Raw genomic sequence first — 25,575 nt, forward strand, 5'->3', positions numbered from 1 at the left:
AGGTGCATTATTTAGCAGATAATTATTTTTCTTTTTCAGTCAATGCACTTTTTTTTTTCCTAAAAAACCTTCTTTCAATTAAAATTTCTGGTACTGATAAAAGGTTTTGTCACAAAATCTTCAAAGCTTTTATTAGGAAAAATCATAACTTCTTTCACATTTTCCTTCTTCAAAGTTGACTGACTTATTCTTGTTCCCACCAAACTTAGGAAGACCCTTAAAAAAAAACAAAAAACAAACAAACAAAAAAACCCCTTCCTCAACACAAATCCTTCTTCCTACCCACCACAGCACTCAGCAGGCAATCCTCTATGGCTGCTTTTACAATTAAATGCCATTAAAAGCTAAACCAGGAATCTGTAATGCTCTCAAAACTGCTCTTCAATAAAGGTACAGTGGGAGAGCAGCTCATCTGAATGATAGGGCTGCTACATACTTTAGCAGCATTGAAGAGGGGCAAAAGACTTTCCTCCAGATGTTCAGTTACTGCTCCTTCCATATGTAAGAGCTGGAGAGTGATAGACAAACCTCAGAGGAAAACTTCAGACCTGCCCTTCTGCTTGCCTCTGGAAGCTCAGCAGCACTTCATGCATGGATAAGCAGATTTTTCCTCAAAGGAAAATCAAAAAAGAGGAGGAGGAAAGAAAAGAAAGAATAAGACGGGAACAGATGCAGGACAGAAAACAGTTGTAAGGGGCAGGAAGAAGAGAAAATGATTAGAAAGATGAAAAACAGAAATACTGGAATAACCCTCAATTTTAAGATAAATAAGAGAGAAACAAGGGAAATTTATTTTGAGGTTGGACACACGGACTTAAGATGAGAAGTGAGTGACAGAGTTCAAATGTCAGGTGTCATATACTTTGCCTAAAAATCACAGATTCTTATTGAACTTTTAATGCACAGCTTCCACAGGAGATGTGAAACAATAGGAATCCTGAATTCTAGCTGTATATTCATACAGATCTGGTGTTTCAAAGGTGCAATGGCTGTCACTTTTCAAAGTATAACTGAAAGCATGATAACACTAAATCACTACATCATTCCAAAAAAGGAAGAGGTTTTACACTTATTAAGTTCATTGTAGTTAACAAAGATACTAACACACAACTTCTCAATTTTCCATGCCTTAAGCCACCTCATTCGAGCAAGAGATTTGTTACTTGAATTTAAAGCTCTAAAACCCTCTAGTGTTATGCCCAACTTATTCCAATCAGGAGATAAGGCAAAACACAAGTAATGCTACAGTGATGGATATGAAGTGCTACTTTCTCTTTAAACCTGGAAGTCAGCTCTCAGTGAAAGAGTAAGCAAGATGAAGTAATCTTCTTCTATTTCTACTAGTGCACTTTTCATCTTGACAGCTGAAGACAAATGCCAGGCTAGAGGTCTGAGCTCTCACCATGATTCTAGCAAACCATCAGCCTATTTTCAGGAAAATCGACCTGTTAAGAGATATTTCTTTATTTTCTGTGCACCAAGCATACAGATACAAAGCCTACCACTCTAAAATTAAGACTTGGTCAAGACGTTAATGCTTCTGGAGGCTGGCAATGCTATAGAGATTTCATTTTTATCTCCACATCATTGTCTTGTAACCAGACCCATTTATCAACATACAGATGACTTTACTAAAGCTGGCTGAAAAATCAAGATATGTTCTGAGGAAATTTTGACATTTGTAAATTTTCATTTCATTCCAAAATGGAAGAAAAACAAGTATTTGCTATATTTCCTATAAATGCGCTAGAAAATAACAATTCTAGGCTAGCAGCAAAAAAAAAAAAAAAATCTTCTAATTAGAATATAGGGTGCGTTTCTTTTGACAAATATCAAACTGTTTCACTACCACCCAAGCAAACGACATTTTTTAATACTTCATTTCCTCGATCAGTCAATATTTCATAGCTGCTCTTAATGATTTTTAAAATAAAATATTACAGTGTGACATGATGCTACTGTGGTACATTATTATTTTTATTGCACATGTGATGTGTATATTTACATATATGTGTATATACATACATATAGGTACGTGTATATATACACATATATACATGCATATATGCACACATACATATATGTGTATATTATACACACATGTACATGTACATATGTACACATGTGTATACATACATCTACGTATGTGTCTATATGTACATGTGTATATATAAATACATACAATTAGTGAATGTGGAACTAATAAAGACTAGTTTCTCTGGATTTTTGTCTAAGACTGATTTAATCTTATTATCTTGGACATAAAGGGAGTAAAAGCTTCTTCAGCAAGACGTGATCACCCTCCGCTTTACACTTTACTCTCTCTTCTAGGCATCCCTTTCTGAATTTTTTTCTAAGAATATAATTATCCTCAAGACATTGTAATGTGGAGGAGAATCAACTCACAGAAAACAAATCTAGAACTATGCTAGGAATTGCTTGCTATGATCAGATTTAATGGTGTAAGAGTCTCAAAGCATTGATCCTAGAAGTGAGCAGTGTGTGTTTATACCACAGCAACTCAGATTTCATTTTGGGTACCCAAAAGTTAATTTCTGTCTTAGGAAGAAATCATCCAAGTGTATTTCCTCATTTACATCCCCTTGCTCACATGTCAGGGTACAATAAAAGCACTCAAAAGACTTGTTCTATGGCATATGGAAAATCTGAATGTCCATTCAGTCCAATGCACATGCTCTGCCCTAATTCTCTCCTGAATGCTAACAAACCGAACTTCAACCTAATTCTCACCCATTCAGGCTTCTACTAAAACTTACCTACTTCATACTATAGCTATAGAATCCCAGGAGCCTCTTTGAGCCTTGCATTTTGAAAGCATTCCATTTAGCAAGTTTTATTATTTCACAGAAACACTGAGGTTGGAAGGGACCTCTGCAAATTATCAAGTCTTACCCTCTGCTCACACCATGGTCAACTACAGCAGGTTGCTCAAAACCATGTCCAGTTGGTTTGTGAATATCTCCAAGGATAGAGACTCCAGAACCTCTCTGGGCAACCTGTTCCAGTGTTTGACCACCACTACAGTAAATAAGCTTTTTCTTAGGTTTAAACAGAATTTCCTGAGTCTCATTTGCCCATTGCTTCTTGTCCTTTCACTGGGCACCACTAAGACGACTCTGGTTCCAACTTGTTTACTCCTCCCCATCAGGTATTTATGCACACTGGTAAGATCTCTCCTGAGCCTCCTCTTCTCAGGGCTAAAGGATCCCAGCTCTCTCAGCTTCTGCTCCTACGTCAGATGATCCAAGCCCTTGACCATCTTCGTGGTCCTTTGCTGGACTTGCTCTAGTATACCCATGTCTGTCTTGAACTGGGGAGCCCAGCACTGGACATAGCACTCCAGATGTGGCCTCACCAGTGCTGAATGTAGGGGAATAATCACCTCGACCTGCTGCCAACACTCTTCCTACTGCAGTCCAGAATTCTGTCAGCTCTTTTTGCTGCAAAGGTGCATTGCTGGCTCTTATTCAACTTGTCCACCAGGACTCCCAGGACTCCATTTGCAGTTCAATTCATCATAATCATGTCAACGCAATCACTGCAAAGTTAATTTAGTAAAATGAGTGTTGTAATCCTAGGGGGAGCTTGGCTTTGGAACTGTTAATAATTTCATGTTATTCTCTTATCAGTTCTCTCCATTTTCTGATACTAGGTGTGTGGGAAAAGTTGACAGATAAGTATCAACTACTTAATTATTGCTTCAATAGATAGAAAACACCCTCCCAATTGTGGTGTAACCACTTGCCATTCTTTTTCTCAGAGACTCCTTTCCAGCATACTGCCCATAAGAGCAATAAATACATCCAATTGGACCAGATCATCTTGTTCAGCAGCATGCTTTGGACGAATGCTAGTAGTAAACAAGAGGAAGTCCAAGAAAATATAATGGACAATTATGGAAAAGCTTATCAACAGGCACATTGCCATTTTTGACCTTTATATTCAATTGTGAATCTTTTCATTAACCATATCATTACTTAGAACTTTTTGTTTTCAGCTGAAGCAACTGGTCTCACCAGTTGCAACAAGGATTCTGGTCTTGATGACTCACTGGTCCAGCCTGCTACAGCAATGCCCATGAAAGCCACAGCCCTGACAGTGAACTCCTGAGAGGATGGAACCCTCCAGTTCCCCAGTTGAGTAGATTTCCTCCTGGTAGATAAGTTAGTCAGTGGAGCGCACTGCTAGATGAGTTCACTCTGTTAAAGCTACCCTAAAAATTTCTCAGCTCACTTTCATTTCACACAAATTTAATTTTCTCTGCTTTGTTATAGTATAATCACTGCAGTTTTAGGCTTATGTTCTATGTTTATGCTGCCCACCTGAAAAGCTTCAGCAGTTGCCATATACAGGCAAAATTCAGTACTTCTTAAGGAGCATATCTTGTTCAGACCGTTCTTTTTACAACAGTAAACAGACAGCTTGTCTCCAGCTATGCAGACCATTACGTTTCTCTCAGCAGCAGGCACACTCCACTACCACTGCAGGTACAAAGAAAAGCAAGCACAATGGATATTACAATATGTCACTCCAATCTTATTTTTCAGTCACTCACTTCTGTGACCAAAAACTACTTTTGAGAAAGCGCAGCTTCTTTACTTTGCACTGTGCAACATGCACCTATTTCCAAATAAGGAAATCCCTTTCATTAGCCACCCCATGAAAGTGTCTCTCTCCGTTTCAGACAGTTATGCTTGTTTGTACTATGTCTCTGCGGGCAGTAGTGGTGCAGAAGCAGCTCTCCAAGTATAAAGTTCCGTGCGACCATGACTATAGGTTGTTGAACACCATAGCAAAGTTGAGGCTGCCCTCTGCTTCCACTTTGTTCTCTTTAAGCAATAGAGTCCCAGGGATGTGGCAAATAACAGTCCCAGTGAAAATACAGATACCTTTACAACACTTCACAACACTAAATGCAGTCATCAACAGAAGGAAAAAGGGTGTGAAAAGATCCTAAGTAAGAATTTCAGCCGAGTTTCTATCAAGCCTCCTTCTTCTCTTTCAGCCTGCAGAAATAAAAAACGTTAAGTTTATCTCACAGGATGGCAAACGGAAAATGAGTAGATGTGATCAAACCACATTTAATAAATCAAAAAGCCACTTCTTCCTTTGGGTCATACCATTGCTATTAAAAATAGAGCAACTACTTTGTCACAAAGGATAGACAAATACTAATGCATGCAGCAATACTAAAACAGCCTCAGGAATCTAAGATTTTTATGCCAATGAACACCCGCTGGAGTGTAACCTGTTTTTTGCACCAGTGTAACATGTCAGCTAAATTTTTTTTATAGTAATATAGGTTACTCCTCTCCTCCCTGCAGGAGAAACCAAGACAGAGAAAAACCATTTCAAGAAAGCTTTTACTGCACCCACACTAAGAAAAATTGCAAGTGGCTTAGATATATTGCTTTAACCATCCTAGTGTGACCTGTGTGTGCATAAAAGGTTTTTCATCATCTAGAACTGAACACTAAAGCACATCATTTGTAATATCAAAATGTGGTTTAAGTTAGCGAACCTGAAAGACACTTCACTAATACAAGGTAGTTTGGCAGATCTTAGCATTCTGTTCTTCCCTGCTTAAAAGGCAACTTGGTTTAGTAGCTGACATACAAATACATATTTACTGTACACATTACATAATAAACATTACATAGCACAGCTAATTGGATGCTATGCTTTATACTGCTCTTAGATATTCTTAGCAATTGAACAGACAGTTATCTTAAGAAATAATTTGCTTATGTGACATCAATAAAATTTAGCTACATGAGGTTTCACTGTTGCTCACTAGTATTAAAGTTTACAAATGGCAAACTACATAGAAAAAAATCATTACATTTTACTCACACCTATCTTTTTTATAAAAGACACAGTTTTGTGTTACAGGTACACCTGTATTACAAAAACTGTGTCTAAGACGACAGCTGGCTATGCTAAATATTCCAGCTCTTCCACCTCTGTCACTGTTTGACTACTACAGAAAAACTAGAAGGGAATCATCCCTGTGAGAAGTAATGGATGCCAGATGGTCTTTACAGAAGATTCTATAATACTACACCATGTACTAGAGAGGCTTCCCCCAAAGATGTTAGCCCATCTGATTGTCAGAAACTTTGCTCACCTTTGAGCAAAGTTTTAGAGATTCTACTTCTTTCAAGCAATCAGAGACCCACATGTTTTCCCCTTCCCTCGACCTGGATGCCCATCCCTGCAGTCCCCCTCACCTTTAAAATCTCTAAGTGCCTAACAAGTGAAGGGAGTCATTGGTGTCTGAGATCACAAAAGGATGAAGACGTTAGATTAACTCCTCTAATGAACTGTTGATACATATCATATGCCTTCAGCAATCTGTAAGGTGCCAATTATAGTTTTAAGCATACTCTTAAATATTACATAATGTTATATCACTTACGAAAGTTATATACTTTTGTGCTGTAATTTTAACTTTCTTGTCAAAACTCCAAAACAATCTTGAGACAGGCACAGAAACCCCAAATGTTAATGAACTGTCAAACCACTGTAAATGCAGAATTTTTTACGACTGTTAGGAAACAAAGAAATATGGTTAAGTAAGGACCAGTTAGCTCGGCCATCTCCTTCCTCTCCACCCTGTTGACAACAGAGATAGAGTCAAAGGAATAGATTTCCCCAGATATTAATTTAGTAAGAACTTTCTATGGACTAACAAGAAACCAAGGTGCAGAAAAGGGCTGTATACCAGAAGCTCTTCCTTTTCTGAGGATGCTTTGCAAACACCTATTAATCAGTTGACAGAGGCAGAGGTAGGAGCAACAGATATGGCCACAGGCAATTTCAATCAAACTCTGCAGTTACAGAAATCCAGGCAAGATCTGAATGGAAGTTTCTAATAGGAATTGGAACCTGTACTCAGATAAAACTCCACTAATGTCAGTTCTGCCCGAGTAATAAGCCCTCACTATCCAGTAGTGACTTGTCAGAGAAACCTTTTCCTCAGCTGAATTGTGGTTTGGCTGTCATACTTCAGTCACCTTGATATTTTAGAAACGAGTTTTAATGGTATTCTCTATAGGAGCTCAATGCATACGTCCCATTTAACTCCAAATTTTGAGATTGGCACTAATGTGTATCTATAAATGGTCCTTTAAGAAGGACATTTAAATAGTACGTATTTTCTCTATTCTACATTCTTTTAAAGGAACATTCTCAGCTTACATTTGAACACACACCTACATTTTCCTCCAAGCAAGAGATGCGTACCAGTCAACACAAGCACAATCAAGGTGGGTGAATGCACACCACGCGGATCAGAGCTGATAAGACAGAGATCCATCCATGCCAAGACAGACAATGACTCTGCAGGGAAAAACCACTGTTTTGCTCCGAGATATCTACTTGAACTAGTGACTGAAACCCAAACACTGCAATCCAAGGAAACAAAAACAGGTTACATAAAGAAAAACATATATGACAGCCAGAGGATGACTAAACCAAAAGAAACAGAGAAATGGAAAGCACAATCAGTGAGATATAAATTTGCTTTTAAAGCTATTTGATGTTATTATTTTAGAAAGAAATTGGTTTAAAATTTAGAAAGATATAGCTGGTCAGTTATTATTTTCTTTATATTGACTGTGTCTTTTCATAAGGAAATTATCAGTCTCAATGTGCCATTCAAATTAAGTATGTATCAAATACTGCTCAAGCAAGTAAGACATTACAGACTGTTTTATAAAAAAAGAAAGTGAACATCTATCTGCCTCCACTTTCACACAATGAATTATACCTAAATAATCAGATCGTGACCAACACACAGGAAGCTAAGCATGAAATCTACAAATATCACAACCTACAAACAGCTTTTAATGGAAATAATGATCCCTGTCTCACCTGACCTGCCAGGAGAGGTTATGGGCTGCTGGAAATGCAGCAAGTTGGTATTCTCTTCAAAATTTTTCATGCACTCTAGCCTCCTTGTTGTCCTAAGAAAGCACCAGTACCAGATGTCTTAGGGACTACGATAATCAAATTTGTATGTATACACCATGAATGAGCAACATCTGCAAGGCTTAGATGTACTGCCATCTGAATTAATTTATATAGTTAGTAAAAAATAATACACTCATTGTATTATATCACCCTGACCCACTAGAAATTACACCATGTCATATTAACCGGAAGTCAGTGGGGGTTACTTTTGAGGCTGGATTATCATTAGAAAAGCAAACTGTCATATAAAAGCCATGAATTTCCATGTTTAATATTTAGAATATCTTGATCTGCCTTACCATAAACCATGAGGCTGGCTCAGTTTAAATCAGAGCTGGAGGGCTGTTCCTACTTATAATCAAGCTATCCCTGATCACATGAGCCACTCCATCAGATGAGGAATATCAACTTTCCCCTTGAGAAATCCCCCTATGTCAGAGGACAACAAAGGCATCAGAAGCTTAGTTTGCTCATTTATGGAGCCATGTCATCAGATCTGAACTCAAATTGTTGCTTACAAGATGCAGGAAAGAAAGTACATTGCAACTACAGTACAAAGATGAGAAATGAGAAACTTGAAAACACAAGCCAAGTGTAAAGAAAGCAGTAATATCAGGTTACTTGACTCAGAGGGAAACGGAAGATTGCTGGATCATGCCAAAAACATGTTTAGTTAGCACTTCTTTTGGAGGATTCAGTCAACTGCTCTCTTGAGAAAGGGCTCTAAAGCACTGGAGTGCTAAACCTCTTGTTCTGTGTCAAACAAGCACACCGATTGCTGACACTGTTTGCATATACTCACATGCCTCTCCAGATGAGACTGGATCACAGAGGATCCATTTGGGAAAATGGGAAAGGCTGCTGTTTCTTAGCAGCAAGGTTCAGCTCAAAAAAGAGAACATCTATAGGATCAGGGTTCCATAAGTGAGAGAAGAAAAATTGTGCTTGGCCTAGGATAACAGATGCTTCTTTATCTTCTAGGCCAATCAAAACTACAACATCCTACTACTACCAAGACCAGTTTTAATCCATCTTTAACCTGTCTTGCCTACACTAGAACTAAAAAGGATCTGGGGAGACAAAAGCTGATATTATACAAGCGCTTATGTTGTCTTAGAGCTGAAGATGTCCTATAGTGCAGGAGGGATCCTTAACCGCTTACATGCCTTTAAGGCAAAATAGATGCATGCTACAAGGAAATATGTTCCCACTTACCACTGCAAAGCTAACCTCATACCATCTTCCAAATTACTGGGTGATGCTATCTTTGTGCTTAGTTATTATAGTTTTCTAAAATGTAGTTTCTGTTTAAAGAAAGAGATAAATGAGAAGGAAGGGTAAAGAGAAAAGGCTGTTAAGGTATTTTAGCACCTCATCCATAATTATGATGGCCTCAGCACATAGATCCACTAATCCCACAGTTATGAGATTATGCTTTAAAGCCAAGCTTCTTTCTAGAGCACTCATCATCATCAGATCCAATTGTTGAAGTGATTCAGCCTACACTTAATGTTCTAGTCTACTTTTTCCTTTCTTCCAAGACTACTGATCAAGGCAGGGAAATTGGCAAAAGAGTGGTTTTCTTGGGGGGGGGGGGGTATAATTTCAGGTGTCTAGATTTTTTTTCTTGACTTGGCTAGTTGATTCATCAAACTATTAACAAAAGAACAGTAAGATGCAACACTGTTAATGTTAGGTAAATATGTACGGAACAAAATTTCCAAGTTCTGTTTTTTCAAACACAACAAACACAAACATGTACACGCAAATATATATAAACAAAGTCAACTTCTGACCTCTAGCATGACAAATTTTATCCCCCAGAAATATCAAAAACTTTGGAAGCAAAGATGTGTGAAGTCAAAAAATCACAGCTCCTCCTGAATTGTACTTCTTATTACTGTGAAGACTAACAAAGTCAGGCACCCTTTATAGCAAGGGAGGTAAAACCATACTTCTCTAACAGCCTAGTCGTCAGCTATGGCAAAGGAGTTAGAAAATCTGATAAAGTAGTTTATAATTCTTTATACTGATAGATAAGCAGCCACAGAATGTTGAAAGTAATGGATATAACAGCACCTATTTTAGGTATCTCACAAAACAAAATAGAGAATACGCTGAAGCTGCAAATATTGCAGTACAGCCATGGATTTAAAGTAGACCTGGAATTCTTTTAACATATTATAGCATCTACTTTTATTTGTTTTTTAAATGCTCCTATTGGAAAAACAGAGAACTGTAAAACACATCCGCAAAAACTTGTTCCAAGATGTAGCATGTACAGCATCAGCCATCCACAACATGGGTTTTGAAAGAAAAATGTAGCTGCTTTTACACACAGAAGAAAACGACGAAAAATTATCAACTTCACAGATACTTTTCTCTTGTCCTTTCCAGATCTCAGATAGCTTTACCAATTGAAATAATTGCAAGCCTCTAATTAATGATGCGCATGAGGCATTCCTGTTGTTCTCAACAAATGAAGCAGAGCTCTGACAAAATAAATTACTAATAAGCAATAATAAGGCTTGATCTTTCCCCCATTCAAGTCAAAGACAATTTTTCTGCTTTGATCAGTGAAAGCAGGTCCAGTCACTTTTGCTCAGTCTGCTTTAATAAAATGCTGTATATTAAAAATTACAATTGTACCATGTTCTGTGAACTAATCTCACACAAAATGGCCTGATCCTACTCTGATAGTGGAGTTTTGTAATTGATTTAAAATTAAAATGTAACAAATGCAGACTTCAATAATTGTTAATAAAACCTCTTCAGAGGTTTATCACCCATTATCAGGCTAACAGCACACATTTCCAGGGTCGACATTAAAAAGCAGCCCGTAGAATATAAAAGCATTATGAAAATATACTGATTTTCTCCTCTGCCTAACTATACATTTATAAATGTATGTACTGCAAAATGAAAAACTACTTCAATCAAATGAACAAAAATAACCCAGGAAAATAACTAACCTGTGGCATGGGCACACACAACTAAATAAATTGGGCTAGCTCCTTTAACACTAATAGCCACATCAGAACTAGCTGAAACAAGGTGATTCTAAGTTTAGGTTTAAATTGTCTCCTTGACTAACTGCTCTTCCATCTAAACACAGACCTGCTGTGATACATACTGCAGTTCAGATGGCAAGATATGCAACATCACGCACCTACTTTCAGCACTACAAATGTACACGTTGTATAGAGAGCGAAGGAAGAACTCAAACTAATTATTTGACATCATCTAAATGATACCTGGCACTCAAATTGTAATTATATTGCAGTATTTAATTCAGGATCACTGTTTAAATCAACTTTTGATAACCTCAAATTTACAGGCAGACCACAAATTCTCCTGTCCTTTTAGTAAATCTGTAAAGCAACACAGAAGTTAACAACAGCCCACAACAGCTTATTTTTCAAAACAAATCTGGTATTCTCAATTGGGTAATGAAAACAGCCAAATTTTTTTCAGAAAAACCCAGGCAGCAAATTCTAACAAGGACAAGTGAATGCTCAGGAGACGCAAATAGAGTTCTACCTCTCAGATCAGCTATTTTATAATTCTTAAACTATCCTGACAGTCCTTCTTTGGTATGTAATAATTACTGGTCTTCCTTTATCTTTTTTGACTATCCTAATAGCATTACCTAAGACGACAGCACTGAAAATATGTAGGTGTTGACGTATGGAACCACTTTTTTGTTCTATGCAGATAAAGTGAGCACTATCTTTATTAGGCAGCAGAGAACTAAGCACAAATGAGCAACCTGCTTCACTTCAACTGCTTCCCATTAAAGGTGGCCTCTGTTAAATACACATAAGAAAAGGATCACAAAAAAAAAGTATTTATTTCTGAACAATCTCTAATCTGATATGCCCTGTTTAAATATACATATGTATGTCTGTATATACTTATACACTTGAAATTGTACAACTCAAAATGCATGTTTTGCAAAATAGCAAGTTTAGTTTAATGATGAACAGTACCAGGATTGTTTCTTCCCTGAGATCCTAAGTCAAGAGAGCATTTGTAATACTTCCAATATACAGCATGGATTATTCACATTGCTACCACTGAAATTAGTCAAGAAAAATTCCGCTTAGCCACATAATAGCAATTTAATTTTAGGTTCCTGCTTACTATTAAACTTTGCGGTTATATCCGACATTTACATATAGAAACAGCTATCCTACTCTTAGCCGTAGCGCACGTTGTTTCCTGAACCACAGAGCATCAGCACGGGCAGTCTCCAGCAGCCAAACAGAGAGGACAAACCCCGCCCCCCAGTGTAACTCGCCCTAACCTCACAGCTGCACGCAGGGCAGCGGGGGCTTTCTACCAGCCTGTTTCCCACAGCCCAGCCGTCCCGCGGAGCCTCGTGAGGAAGGTGCGCAGCCTCCCCCGCCGCGCCGCGCCGCTGCCGGGCCCGCGGCAGCCGGGCCCCGGCGGCGCCCCCCGGCGGTCGCCACCGCTCCCGCCGGGCCCGAAAGCGGGGGGCAGGCGGCCGCGGCCCGCACAGGTGCCGCCGGGGCCGCTGCCCGCGCCGGGGCCGCGCCAGGCCCCGCGGCCGCGCCTCAGCCGGGCCGCAGGTGCGGCGTCGCCGCCGCCCGCTCCCGCCGACACCGCACCGCACCGCGCCGCGCCGCGCCGGCGGCCCGAGCAGCGGCGCCCTCCGCGCAGCCCGCCGCCTCCCGCGCAGCTGGCCCGCTACGTGACCGGCCGCGGGGGGGCGAGAGCGCAAGAGCCCGGCGGGGCCGCGAGAGGGGCGGCGGCGGCGGCGGCTCCGCCGGCTCTCGGCGGCAGCCAGCTGCGCGGCCCGCGGGCCCCCCGCTCCCCCGGGGCACCGCGGCGGCGCAGGAGGTGGCGCCCGCCGCGCCGCGCAGCGCAGCGCTGCGCCGAGCGGGCAGCGGCTCCGCGTTACCTTTCGAAGAGCAGCCGGATCATGAAAATGCAAAAGGCGAGGGGGAAGGCGAGGTAGAGGTCCTCCGCCTGTGGGAAGGTGGCCTCCTCCGTGCTCTTCAGGTCCGCCCAGGTGACATTGTGCGGCAGCCAGAACCGCTCGTTCCAGAACCAGGCGAGGATCCCTGCCATCTTTGCTTTGTCTGCCGCGGCGCCCCCCGCGCTGCCCGCCGCCTCCCTCGCCGCGGCGAGGCGCGTGCGAGCGGCTGCCGGCGGCGAGGAGGACGGAGGCGTGTGTCAGCCCCGCCGCCGATGCTGCGCCGCTCCCCGCCCCGGCCGCCCGGCACGGGAAGCGGCCGCCCCGCCTGTCACACGGCCGCGCCGGCCCCCATTGGCTCCCGCGCGCTCCCCGCCGGCGGCGCGGCCGTTGGGGCGCGCGGCGCTGCCGTTGGGCGGGCTGCCCGGGGGGGGGGGGCTGCGCGCCGCCCCGAGGCCGCCGCCGGCCTGAAGCAGCGCCCCGCGCCCACGAGCCGCCAGAAATCACGCGGCTTCAGCGAGCCAGGACCCCCCTGTGCGGTGGCTGCTCCACGGTAGCTTGGTGTGTCCAGCCTGAGACCCAGCCTCAGCTCGGTGCTGGCTTAGCATCCAAACGAGACGGGCCGTGATGTTGCCCTTCACCTTATCGTCTCTTCTGGCTCTGATATTCCCTCCGCAGTTAAGCAGGACTTAGAGTGCGTTGCTTCCCGAGATCTCCAATTCATGGTGAACCTGGAAAAGGTGTCACTATTTTTAAAAGCAGATGGCAGCAAGGAAAAGCCTCACACTTGTGAACTCTGCAAAACCACCATGTATGCCGCGGTATCAGCTGCCAGAGCCCGAACCTGGGTTCCTGCACTAAGACAGGTGAGAGGAGTACTGCGCTTTGCAGTCTCGCACTGAGGCGTTTAAGTGGAAGCTGGACTGTTCTGGGTCAAAAGACCTACTGAAACATTTAATGACTTAATCACATGCATTTACAGCAAACAGGTGTAAATGAGGCATGGAAAAGTGTTGGAGAATGCACCACTGATAAGCAACAAAAATGAGGCCAGGGCTACAGCTATGCACTCCCGACTGAAGAAAACCTTTTTCTCTTTATATAACTATTTACTTTTGGTTACTTATCTCACTGCCCAGTCACAGTAGAGGCAAGCTACATGGAGTTTTCACTTTCCTGCAAGTAGACATTCTGCTCTCCTCTCGATCTTTAGCTCAGGCTTGTCATGTCTACATCCAGGAGAAAATTACAGTTGTCTCCACTAGACTTTACATCAAAGATGACTAACGTGCTTCAGCATAGCCTTAGCCTCTGGACTACAGACATGGTGTTCTAGGCCCAGATAAAATTACTTCCAGGAGCAGATATACTGGTCCTGAAACATCACTGTTTTTTCTGCACTGCATCACTTTATTTTGGATGACTTTGGTTTTCTCCCCTGAATCATCATGCCCTCCGTTGGCTACTTAATACTAAGAGGAGCTGACTTCTGCAGAAGGCGTACTCCTGAATTTTATCATTCTGCTTTTAGATTTTCTGCTGGCTTGATGTTTTTCCCTGACTCTACTTGTTCTTACTGAAAAATTAATTATGCAGCTCCTCACATCTGTGCTGACATCTCTGTGCTGAAGAAAATTCTAAGGTAAACACACAAGCCTGATACTGTGAAAAATGGTATACGTACAGATTTAAACAAAACAAACCATTTCTGTATTTGGAGACAACTTCCATCTAGGACATTTGAGGAAGTTTCAGGGAATGCTTTGACAGGATATCTGAGGTGAATGCAGGTGAATCTGCCACTGGATATTTCTGTTTTATTGCTGAGTCAGCTTCCTAAATATCCTTAAACACCCTAATTCATTTCTTGTAGTTGCTTTATGGGGAGAGAGAAAAGAGCTGGTAGCTGAAGACTATTCCATAGACACCTAGTCTTTCGAATAAAAAGAAGTGTGGGCCGTAGCACCATGGTCAGATGTGCTTGCCCCCATTTCTTCCTGAACTGGTTAGTGCGGCACTCACTGCCTGTGCCCATTTGAGCCCTGGACTCAGCTCTAATCCCCGCTGGTTCCAGCCCTGTACATGATCATCTCAGGATATTGCTATGAATCTCTGACACAAGCAATCTGTCAAAATTCAGAGCTGTGTTGTGATTTCAGTTTGGGGGGGAAACTGATGCTGGAAGCTGTAGGCCTGTGATGTGCCTTCTTTACTTACAAATAATGATTTTCTGAGTATGAGAGCAATTCTTTGTACAAATAAATCAACAAGACTTTGGTTTAGCCAGTGCCCAGACCAAAACTTGACTAGCTAATATCCCCCCCCCCGCTTGTTTTTGTAGCTATATATCACACTTCTTCAGGCTTAGAACTCCCTGTTGTTGTCGTTCATTTTCCAACTCTGTTTCACAAACACCTAAACTGTCTCGTACACATGCACATATGCCTCTCGTCAATTACAATACCCAAATCATTCAGATCATTCCAGTTTCTGAAAGCACTTGCATAAACCTGTCTTAAATGGAGATATGAGTATGTGTTCTCAGAATGACCTCAGAGGCATAAACTCTGAATTCTATTAATGAAAAACTCTTTAGATATCATTTTAATAGCTGGCAATATGTGGACAACCATTTACTGCATTAATGATAATTGTGTTTAGAAGAAAGTTAATTTTAATCAGATAATTGGTATCACTATTCTGCACTTTTTTTTCCAAATATTTCACTATTCCAATCAGTTTAGAAAGCGCTTTCAACATATATGTCAGTTTTCAATACTGAAGTAGCTATTTCCCAGCAATTACTGAGGCTCATAAGCATGGATGCTTGGCATTGCTTATGTACAGATATATGAAAGAAACATATCTTTCCAAAGTGGATCTAGCAACAACAATAATAATATGATGAATAAGAGGTTAATTCCTGCTGAAGAATTAGCATAATTGACTTTTGTGTCAAATGAAAATTACTTTAGGACAACAGATGTCTAAGTATATCTGAGAAAGAATGACATTTCAAAAAGATTTGGGAGGATGATCAATTAGAAGCTTTTAATTTAATTCAAATTGTAGCAGCAATTATGTAAAAGTGGCCAAGAGAAGAGTATGAAATGAGAATGCCTGAATCTTGTGGTGCTCTGGAGGGAGATGTTAACAGGATCGTTCTTTCCTCCAAAATTGTTATATCACAAAAGGGAGTCCAGTAGTCTATAAAAAAGGGTGGTTTCATTTATGGTCTCATACTGTAAAGCAAATTATTCCCAGAAGGTGCTAAAACTTGGCAAAAAAATGTAAAGAGGTGAAAGTGTTTCCTCAGAAGCACCACCTGAAGCACTCTGTGTACTCTCTGGAATATACAAGATTTAAAAATAACTAAGCAAAAATATACATGCAAATTCCCCAAAGGTTACTGAACTTCCATTTCTGTTCTAAAAAGAGAAGGAGAAAACAGATGGACTGCACATCATCAGGTTGAGACCTCAATCAACCAGCAGAGGGGCCGTTCCAAAACAAAGAACTTAGTGGTATATGTCTTGTTTATTGTAGCATCAAGAAGCCAGGTTAGATCTCAGACACAAAAGAAAAGGTTCCTGAGCTTTAGGAATAATATTATTGTTCTTAGTGTAACAAAGTTCCTCCTTCAGGTTTAGAACAAGTTTATTAAATGCATCTTCACATGGCAGAAGACTTCCTCTGTCCACCAGCCCCCCTTCTCCCACAGACATAAACTTCTAATAGTCTCTTCACATCAAATTAGGAGACTTACTACTTACTTCCTCACAGCCACTGTGAAACTGCATTCTAGAGATTCAGACACCCACCTCAGGCTTCATCAGGAGCTCAAATATTACTCAGTGTAGGTCAAAGATCAAAATAAACCATGCGAGACTTTACAGTGTAGATACGTTTGATACAACAAATTTAAGAAAGTTTTCCGGAAATTCTAAGTTTGTTTTCTATCAACATTGCACTACTTAAAATAAGCAGTGGTTTATGGTGTCTTAGTCACACAAATTTAAACCCACACACATGCAAAGCAAAGATTACAAGTAAAAATAAGCTGTATTTAAACATTAGTCTAAGATAATAAGAGAGATGCTTTAAGTAATGGGACAAAGAATATCAGCTGACCAGGATAATGTTCCAGGTACTACTTAGATTGCATAGAAAAGAAGCGTGTGGAGACCCAGAGAGCTGTTTAGCATGGAAATGCCATTTAAAGTTTACAAGAATCACATTAATGATGCAAAAATGACTTGAGTTAAAGGCTTGTAACAAAGTTTCAGGGGCTTCTTGGTAGGCTGTCAAGCAGGAATCTTTCCCACTGGGGGGCTCAAAAGCAACTTGACTAGTTAACAGTGGGCAATAGCCCACAATTTTTTTTTTTTTTTTAACTTGTATTGGTTTACTTATCCATCTGCAGTAAATAGGAGTGGGTATTGCATCTTTAAATTGCTTAAAGTGAGTTTGGTAATGAATATTTGTTAGTGCCAATGCATCTGAGCCATATTGCTGGCCATCTGGAAGAGTTCCTCAACCAAAAAAAGGAAAACCTGCAGCAAAATCTAGTGATTTTAAAGGACTGACTGCTAAAAAATTGAAAGCAATGGGCCAAAGTCTTTATCTCATTTAGTCTGCTGTAATTGTGGAGTAATGTCAGGCTTACCCACAGGGAACTGTGTTCAGAATCTGGACCAGTCCATTTAATGGACTGGATAGTGTATGGACTAATAATGCAATACTTGGAGACTGACTTTTTGTTTTACAAATCTGAACCAGATTGTTAATCACCAAAAGTGATGGCTGTGCCTGACCTACGTAAAAGTAGTGGTGCCAATCCAATTTTTGTAGGCGCATATCATTAGGCCACCAGCTAGCAACATGCCTAGCAGAAGGGCCAAGAACTGACTGGCTGCTCTGCTCCCTCCTGGGGAGGGTGGGGAATATCTGCACGAGGGAAGCGACAGTGTGAGGTTAGGCCCTGAGCTTGCACGCTTCTGACACTATGTGCTGCTCCCAGCAGCAGTGGGGACTTCCAGTTTCTGCTGCTGTTAGTTTTGCTAGGTTTTCTAATAATTTCACCTAAAAAGTAAAACTACACTAACAGAGTAGCAATCTTCATTAAGAAAGCTATGCCGGGCTGGTCAGATCAGTCCTTACTCCTGTGTGGGGTTGTTACTAGTCTGAAGAGACCAGTCACTTCACCCAACTACTGATATTCAAGTCAGTAGCAGAGCTTTACCTAAGTGTTTAAAATACATTGTTACAACAGGTGTCCCCAGGTTATATCACTTCACAGTCTTCTGGATTTTTTATCTTGGCAGGCAAGCAAGTTTTGACACTTGGGAAGTCATGCTATGGTAATTATTTTGGCTGTTGCAAAGGATCTGTGGTCAAGTAGTTCTAGTTGAAAGAGAGGTTTACAAGCCTCAGGAGGCTTTGTGCTTTGTGCTAGGCTCCAGTTAAAGTGAAGACCTGAAGCAGAATTGCTCTGTGAGGACTGGTCAGAAGGAACCGAAGTTCTCTGTACATATCCACGCTTGATGTTGATAAAATGGGAGCCATTGTTATAATTGCCTAGAATTTTCTCCCTTGTTCACTTTTGTTTGGCTTCCTGCTCTAGATTTAGAGAAAGTGTGCCAAAGCATACATTGTAATTATGATGCAGTCATAGTCCACTATATTTTAGTGTAGCTTAACCTCCTGAGCTTACACTAAACTGAGCTAAACCCTATTCAAACTAAGAGTAGCCAGAACTTTCTGCAGAATTTTAACTGAATTGTCCTGAAAGAAAATCTGTCATTTGGTTTGCACAACTCTAAGCATAGACAGACTGCTAGTCACTTAGTCAAACTTGATACACTGCATTACGCTTTAACTGGTGTTTCAAGTACACTCCCATCACACCTATTCATGTGGCCAGGTTTGGGATATAGAGTCATATTATAATTTACCTAGTAAGGAGACTTTTCAAACTTTCAGGCAATCAAAATTTACTGTTCAGATTACTGGCCAGCATGGATCTGTATGGATCTTGTTTCCTCAGCATCTGGAGATAGTAAGAGAGTTATTGTTTTTGACAGCTTCTAGAAATTCTCTTTTAGGTGGTTAAGGCAGCAGTGTCCAGCTAAGAGCTGCAAGATTTCGATCCAGTCCTGGCAGCTCAAGAGTTATTTACTGTATTACCAACCATGATCCTGAGAACTCTAGAAAATATACTGTCAGAACAAAACTCATTTACTTACTGATCATCTTCAGCCAGTTTCCAAGGTAATTATATTCCACCCAGAAAAACATTCACCTTGTCATCTCAGCTTTTTCTTCTAAGTTGCTTTAGTGTTGCTGTTACATTAGTAATCTGTTAACATTTTGTGTTCACACATGAATGAAGCATTGCTATGCAGCATTTGTGTTGAAGATCCCACATAAATGTAAACTATTATTTGCCTAGGAGCTAAGTGACAGGTAACTTGCTGACAATAGATTTTTATTTTCTTATTATTACATAGTTTTGAATGTCCTCCTTATAAATTTTGCTGTACTTACTTCATGGCAGTGCAGGGACAGCTGGGCAGAATATTTTTTTCACCAAAAATGTAGGTTTGAGTTGACTGAAACTATCACTGAATTCATGCAGAATTTGTGAAATTATCATTTTTATCTCCCAAAATCTTAAAACATATTATTCTGACATTTTCAAACTGAAGCATCCATTTTTCATTTTGTAATGACATTGTGAAAGTAAGTTTATTTCACTTTTTAAGTGAATTGGAAATAAAATAGAAATCAAAGGATTGGGTAAAATAAGACATATCATAACTGTATGATTCAAGTATGTCTTTCAAACTCTAGATACTCATTAAAAGTTTCTGTAGCTATACTGACAGTTCCAAGGCTCTCGAGGTTATACGTAAAGTATTACTGCACTTATACCAGTTAAATGGAAAAGGTACCAGAAAATTAAACTGACAACTCAATGGGCCACATTCCCTGCTGGGTTAACTATAGCATTGCTTATGTTTTGTAGTGGACATAGCAACTTACTGTGTCCTGTAACTGCAGTCATAACTCTGTAAAAGAAAGCTGACGCACAATCTTGTACCCCCACTCTGTTACTAGAACATAGCTATTATGGGCACTGATAGAGTAAATTAGTTAAATACAGTTTTAAGCATTTTCTGAATTGGAACTATAATATTGCATTTCTCTGTTTTCTCTAGAGTTGTGGATAGGAAAAGGCAGAGAACATCACTTTTCCTTTTCAAAGCTTTGTTTCTGTCTCAGTGTGTATTCTTCCTTTGGCAAGTTCATGTTGGGTAACTAATCAGAAGAAAGAAAAGTATTTTCTTCCCCTCAGTATGAATGTGGGACTTCTTTTATTCCTCCTATGATAACAAAAAGCACCACCATACATTGTCTGCCAGATAGTGCATATGAGTGATATCTTATTATAGTGTTATTATATATAACAGTTAAATACCTTGATGTTAATGTTAGGTTTAATCAATGTCCAGTGTCATCATTTTACCCTTGCTAGTGGGCTACACACATGCCTACACTCCTATTCAAATTAGTGGTTGCAGCCCATTTGTATTCTCTAGGGCCTTTGTGTCTCTCTTGAAATCCAAAGCTGCTGCACACCCTGCTGAGTTGGCTGGTTAGACCAGGCTAATAGCTGTTCTGTGTCAATGTGCAGCAAGATGGACACACCAGCAAAACCTATCTAATGATTTATCATTCCTTCAATTTATTATCATCCACAGTAGTTTTGGGAATAACCAGTGGCTTATTTAACAACTGTCTTTTTGATTAAAAAAATTAAAGATTTATAAATGTCAGTCCAAGCATCCAGCACAGAATGAGAGGGCTTGTTCACTCACACATCTTTCCTTATACAGATATAGGAAGGCTGCACAAATGATGTAATATAAAGAAGTAAGAATGATTATGCTAGTTCATACGGTAGGCCAGTAAGCATGCTTAACTGGAAGTAGACACGTGTAGGAGTCCAAGTGTCCTGAGCTGTGTTAATAAAAGAGCTAATAACCTCAGCCATCTCTCCTGTACTCACCAAATGTGACAGGTGCGATTTTCAGAGTGTCAGCACTGATCTAACTGTTCTTTCATTTGCAATAACGGAGAGAATTCCCATGGAATTTAGTGTAATCAGTTTAATTAATGTTGGACACTCCTGGAAAATCTATTCAGTAGCCACTACTACACTATTTGATGAATAAACTGAATACTGAGAAACCAAATGTGTGTACTAAGTCCCCAGTCAGAAAAGGTGGATAGTCATTTTGTTACTAGACTATAAAAATTCACAGCAAATAAGCTGACATACTTGTACTGGTGCAGCATCATATCTCAACATTAATCATATACCTTTGAAGGCTAAAGGAAAGATACCATAATGATGTTTTGGGGATATTTACCACAACTACAAGACAAACTTAGAAAAGTTTTTGAAGGGTTTTCCATTTCATAGGGCTCAGAATCATCTACTAAAATTGTTTTATGATTCTCTATGAATTCATTTATCAGAAACACATTTGCAGTGCTGGCTTTTTCATACACTTGAAACATTAATTTTTACACAGTTCCAGAGCCCAACAGCAATTTTTTTTTCATGGACTTTCATTTTTATTATTAAAAGTTTTCTTCTTTGTAAGAAAGACCATATTTTCTGAAGTAATACTTAGCGTGGAAAAGGTTGAGCTGGCTCTATAGCTTGGTGATTATTTTGTGTTTTTTCCATTGCATTTCATGCCAAGAGAGATAAAGAGAGATACTGACAATTTCACCTCGCGTGTTTACTTCTGTCTTGTGCAGGGGGGAATGCTGGTGTGATCAACACTCCTCCTGCTTGGTGAAGTAAGGCAGATTGTAAAGCGGATGAATCAGACAGGCATCCCCACAGAATGCCACAGAAGAATGCAAAACTGGTAAGTCAGCTTAGTGAATTCTGCAAGAAGTACTCACAAATACACACAGTTCTAAAATTATAATAAATGTATCATGTTCTAACAATATAAGCATTCTGCCAAACAGGATTAAGAAGTGGTTATTAGAAATATATTTTTAGCACAACTAATTGTATTCTACACATACATATGTAGTGTTGAGATAATTTGTTTAGAAAAGATTCAAAACCTGTAAAGCCGTTGTGTCTTTTAACCTGGAAGCCAGAGTTCTTCAAAGTATGTAGTGTTAAGATAAGAAAAATACCAGATACTAGTTCTGTGGTTTTATATCATTTGTGTACAATCCATCTCTGTTTGAAGTAAATGGGAGTTTAGGCTCCAACTTCAAAGGAAAACTGATAGAAAAGGCAGTTGGCTGAGCTCATTATTCTGTCTGACTGTCATCAGGTTGTTGTTATTTTGCTTTAACCAAAACACGTTTGAACTTCATACAAATCAGAACCAAAACAAAAGGGAAGGTTGTTTTGTCTGATTAGAGGTACTATCAGAAGAATTTCTATAAAAACTGACCTGAACAAATCAAATATGCCAATGAATCAACTTTATGAAAACAGAGTTTTTTGCATGGGTCATTATTTTCCACGCACAGAGCAAATGTAGTATTTCATTTATTTCTCAGGTAACAGAATCACAGAATCACAGAATAAATACTATTGAGGTTGATGGCCTTCATCATTCCAGAGTAACCAAATTCAGATACCAAACCCATATGCTGATCAGCACTGCTGCAAAGCAGGGTTTTTTTGTGTGAGCAGCTGCCTTTGCCACCTCCTTACATGCTGGCTTTTGTTACAGTTCTGAGGAAGCCTTTACTTCTGTACAATGAAGGGGCCTAAGCTATAATTTGGAAACTTTACAAACATAAATTGGACGTTGAAAACTGTTTTTTTGTTAGCTAACCCAGAAGTTCATAAAAGACAAGAATAAATGCAGCTGCAAAAGGTTGGGAGCTTCCCTGGTGGGTGAGGTCTGTATCAAGACAGATAAATTAAATAGGAGAGTAACTCCAAACTGAGAAAATGAGGGTTGCTGAATAGTATCAATTAACATTGCCTGTCATTTCTTACAAGTTTTTTGGGTTTTAGTTTATTTTCAATCAAAAGAATGGCTTTTTCTTGGAAAAGGTAGTTTGTGGAAAGAAAAAAAACACATTAATATCACTTAATATTAAATGTAATCTTTTAAATAACATGCTTATCATTGTCATTATTTGCTATTGTTTATCAATAACAGGGGTTTTCATTTACTAAAACCCCAAGTAATTAAACCTCAGGAAGAAAATGCTGGTTCTAGAAATAAGAACTCATAATGAACACAAATAAATGAAATAATTCTAACCACAATGCAATTGTTTCAAACTATGCATTTAGGATATCAATTGAGGATGCAAATCCAGCTGGCTGGGGCCCAAAGTGTTGTGGGCAGGAGAGGAAAGGGAGTTGTTAGAGGGACACGGGTTTAAGTAAGGTAAAAATAAATCTTTCTTTATCCTGTTGCACCTTCCAGTGGATTTAATCATCAAGTACAACGTAATTTTGTTCTGCCCTTGGGGCAGATGGGGGATGGAGAGAAATGTTCTAACATGATTCTGACTGAGCTTGAATCATTTAGATGAGGTCAATTCTCTCAGTTTTCATTGCTACAAGTTCAGGTTCTTTAGTTTTTTTCTTAGAAGTTCAATTTCTGCAGCTTGTGGAATCTTAGCTTGCATTTGAAATTGTTTAGCACTCACAACTGTGGTTCAAGAGAGAAGAAAAACTGCAGCCATTATGAATGGAAAAATTGAGGTGGGGTGTGTTTTACTCTACTGCCTGAATTATGGATAGACATTTTCCTGCACCCAAGTGGAATCATAACAAACTTTTTCAAGGAAACCATAGAGGAAGGTGAGGCAGCCTACTGTGGATGAACGATTTCAAACACAAAGTGAAAAGCTGCCATAAGTGGAGCCAGACACACCTAGCTGTATTGCATTCCCAAATAAAAAAACCTCATAATTTGCCTGTCTTTGAATAAATGCCAACTTCTTTAAATCACATTAAAACCCATATGTCATATTTCTTAAGTCATCTAGAGGACAGCTCTAGAGGGAGGTTGTATCATCTTTATCAGAAGGTTGTGTAGTTTTTAGTTTGACATTCCACTATAAGGCAAAATTAATGCTCTTCTGGCATGTTATTTAGGGTCATATATCATTTTTTCTGCTATACAGGTACAGCACTGAGTCCACTCAGTGTCAATAAGGAACTTCAGGTTATAGCTCAAGTCACAGTAACTGTTATAATACTGTTTATGTTAATTACCGTTTGCTGCAGATATGTAAGATTTTCCTTGTGCTGTAATAAAAACTAGCACGTTTTATGTATTTAGTTCACTACAACAATATTTTATAAGTCAGTCTGAAAGCAGAGGGTCAAAACAACGTTGTGGGATTAAACCTTCTACACACAACTTTTAAGGTTTTACACTCTACAGTGTATTGACTCAGCCTCTGTAGTATTAGGAAAAGAAGAAAAACCCCACTTCATAAATACTAACATTTCATCATCTTTAGAAGTGGTCAGCATTTATACACTTAAGTTTTAATGACTTTTAAAATTAAAATTAGGAAAATACTTTACTGCTTTCCCTTTGGTAAATATAGTCTATTGTGTTGATTTGTGTTTTACGGAATCTGTTATGCAGTTAAGAATAAACCCAGGAATTACAACCTGTAACACAAAGCACTAAACAAAGTACAAGTGTCTAGAAGGATGGGCTGTGTTAATAGTCAGTGTGGATAGTCACTGTGTGAGGGAGCACTTAGTGTCAATTTGTCAGCTCTTTAAATGCAGCTGGCAGTAGCAATTTTCTCCTTTTTCTTTCTCTCCCACTGATCAATAACTATAAAAGGACCCAGTAGTCAATGCTTTGCAGGTGTTCTTTTGTAACATGAGAATATTAATTAGGTATTTGAATCACTAATTGCTGTTTATTTCCTTGACTTTCTGCATCAATGATTTTTTTTAATGCTTTCCTTCTCCAGACTTCTCATTGCTTTCTAAGTCATTTTTCTTTTTCACTTGACTGCCTCTCTTCTGTCCTTTCCTGTGTGTATGACCATTTTTCTACTCAGTTATTATTCAAACTCAATGTTCACCAAATTTAAGTTGTAAACATGTGAATATTTTTGCTGTAGTATTATTTGAGGTTTATTTATTACTGCACTCATGGAATTAATATGTTCTCTTTGATTCATGCTGATTTGATTACAAAATCAGCCTAGGAATTGAGAGAAAACAGCAAAGAGATTTTAGATGGAAGCTGTTTCAGATAGTAATTAGGAGGGTACTAAAACATGCTTTAAAAACCAATTCATCCACAAATATTGAAGATAGTCAGTATACCTACCAACTTTCTCAACATGCTAAGTCATCTAGAAAAACACAACATGGAATGAGGCAAATACAAGCATGAGCAAAGATTGGGTGAATCCTAACATCTTGAGATTTTTGGCTTCAGGGATGGAAAAAGGTACCAGCCCTAAAGAGTGTATATTGCTGAGGAGAAATTGCATTTGTGTTTTAAATAGAACTTATTTCTCATTATTTATCTACCTCAGTGCTTGCTGTTTATTCTGCAAAAGGCTCAGGTAACAGAGTAATAGAGTGACTGAAA

The 25,575-nt window shown here is 39.5% G+C and overlaps 1 protein-coding gene and 1 long non-coding RNA gene across 2 annotated transcripts in view; one reads left to right on the top strand and one right to left on the bottom strand.

Annotated features, from left to right (window-relative positions):
* The window catches only part of CERS6 (ceramide synthase 6), a 139,039-nt gene extending 125,881 nt beyond the window's left edge, over nt 1-13,158 (bottom strand). The window contains exon 1 of the mRNA XM_067298538.1: nt 12,920-13,158. Coding sequence (XP_067154639.1) covers nt 12,920-13,089 — 170 coding nt within the window. The 5' untranslated portion in view covers nt 13,090-13,158. The remainder of the gene's footprint in view (nt 1-12,919) is intronic.
* Nucleotides 13,159-14,446: 1,288 nt separating this feature from the next.
* Nucleotides 14,447-25,575, top strand: part of LOC106499179 (uncharacterized) — a 28,894-nt gene continuing 17,765 nt past the window's right edge. Inside the window, exons 1-2 of the long non-coding RNA XR_001295112.1 lie at nt 14,447-14,576; nt 21,767-21,879. This is a non-coding gene — a long non-coding RNA (uncharacterized lncRNA). The remainder of the gene's footprint in view (nt 14,577-21,766; nt 21,880-25,575) is intronic.

The sequence above is a fragment of the Apteryx mantelli genome, chromosome 6, assembly GCF_036417845.1.
Source record: "Apteryx mantelli isolate bAptMan1 chromosome 6, bAptMan1.hap1, whole genome shotgun sequence".
Taxonomy (NCBI): domain Eukaryota; kingdom Metazoa; phylum Chordata; class Aves; order Apterygiformes; family Apterygidae; genus Apteryx; species Apteryx mantelli.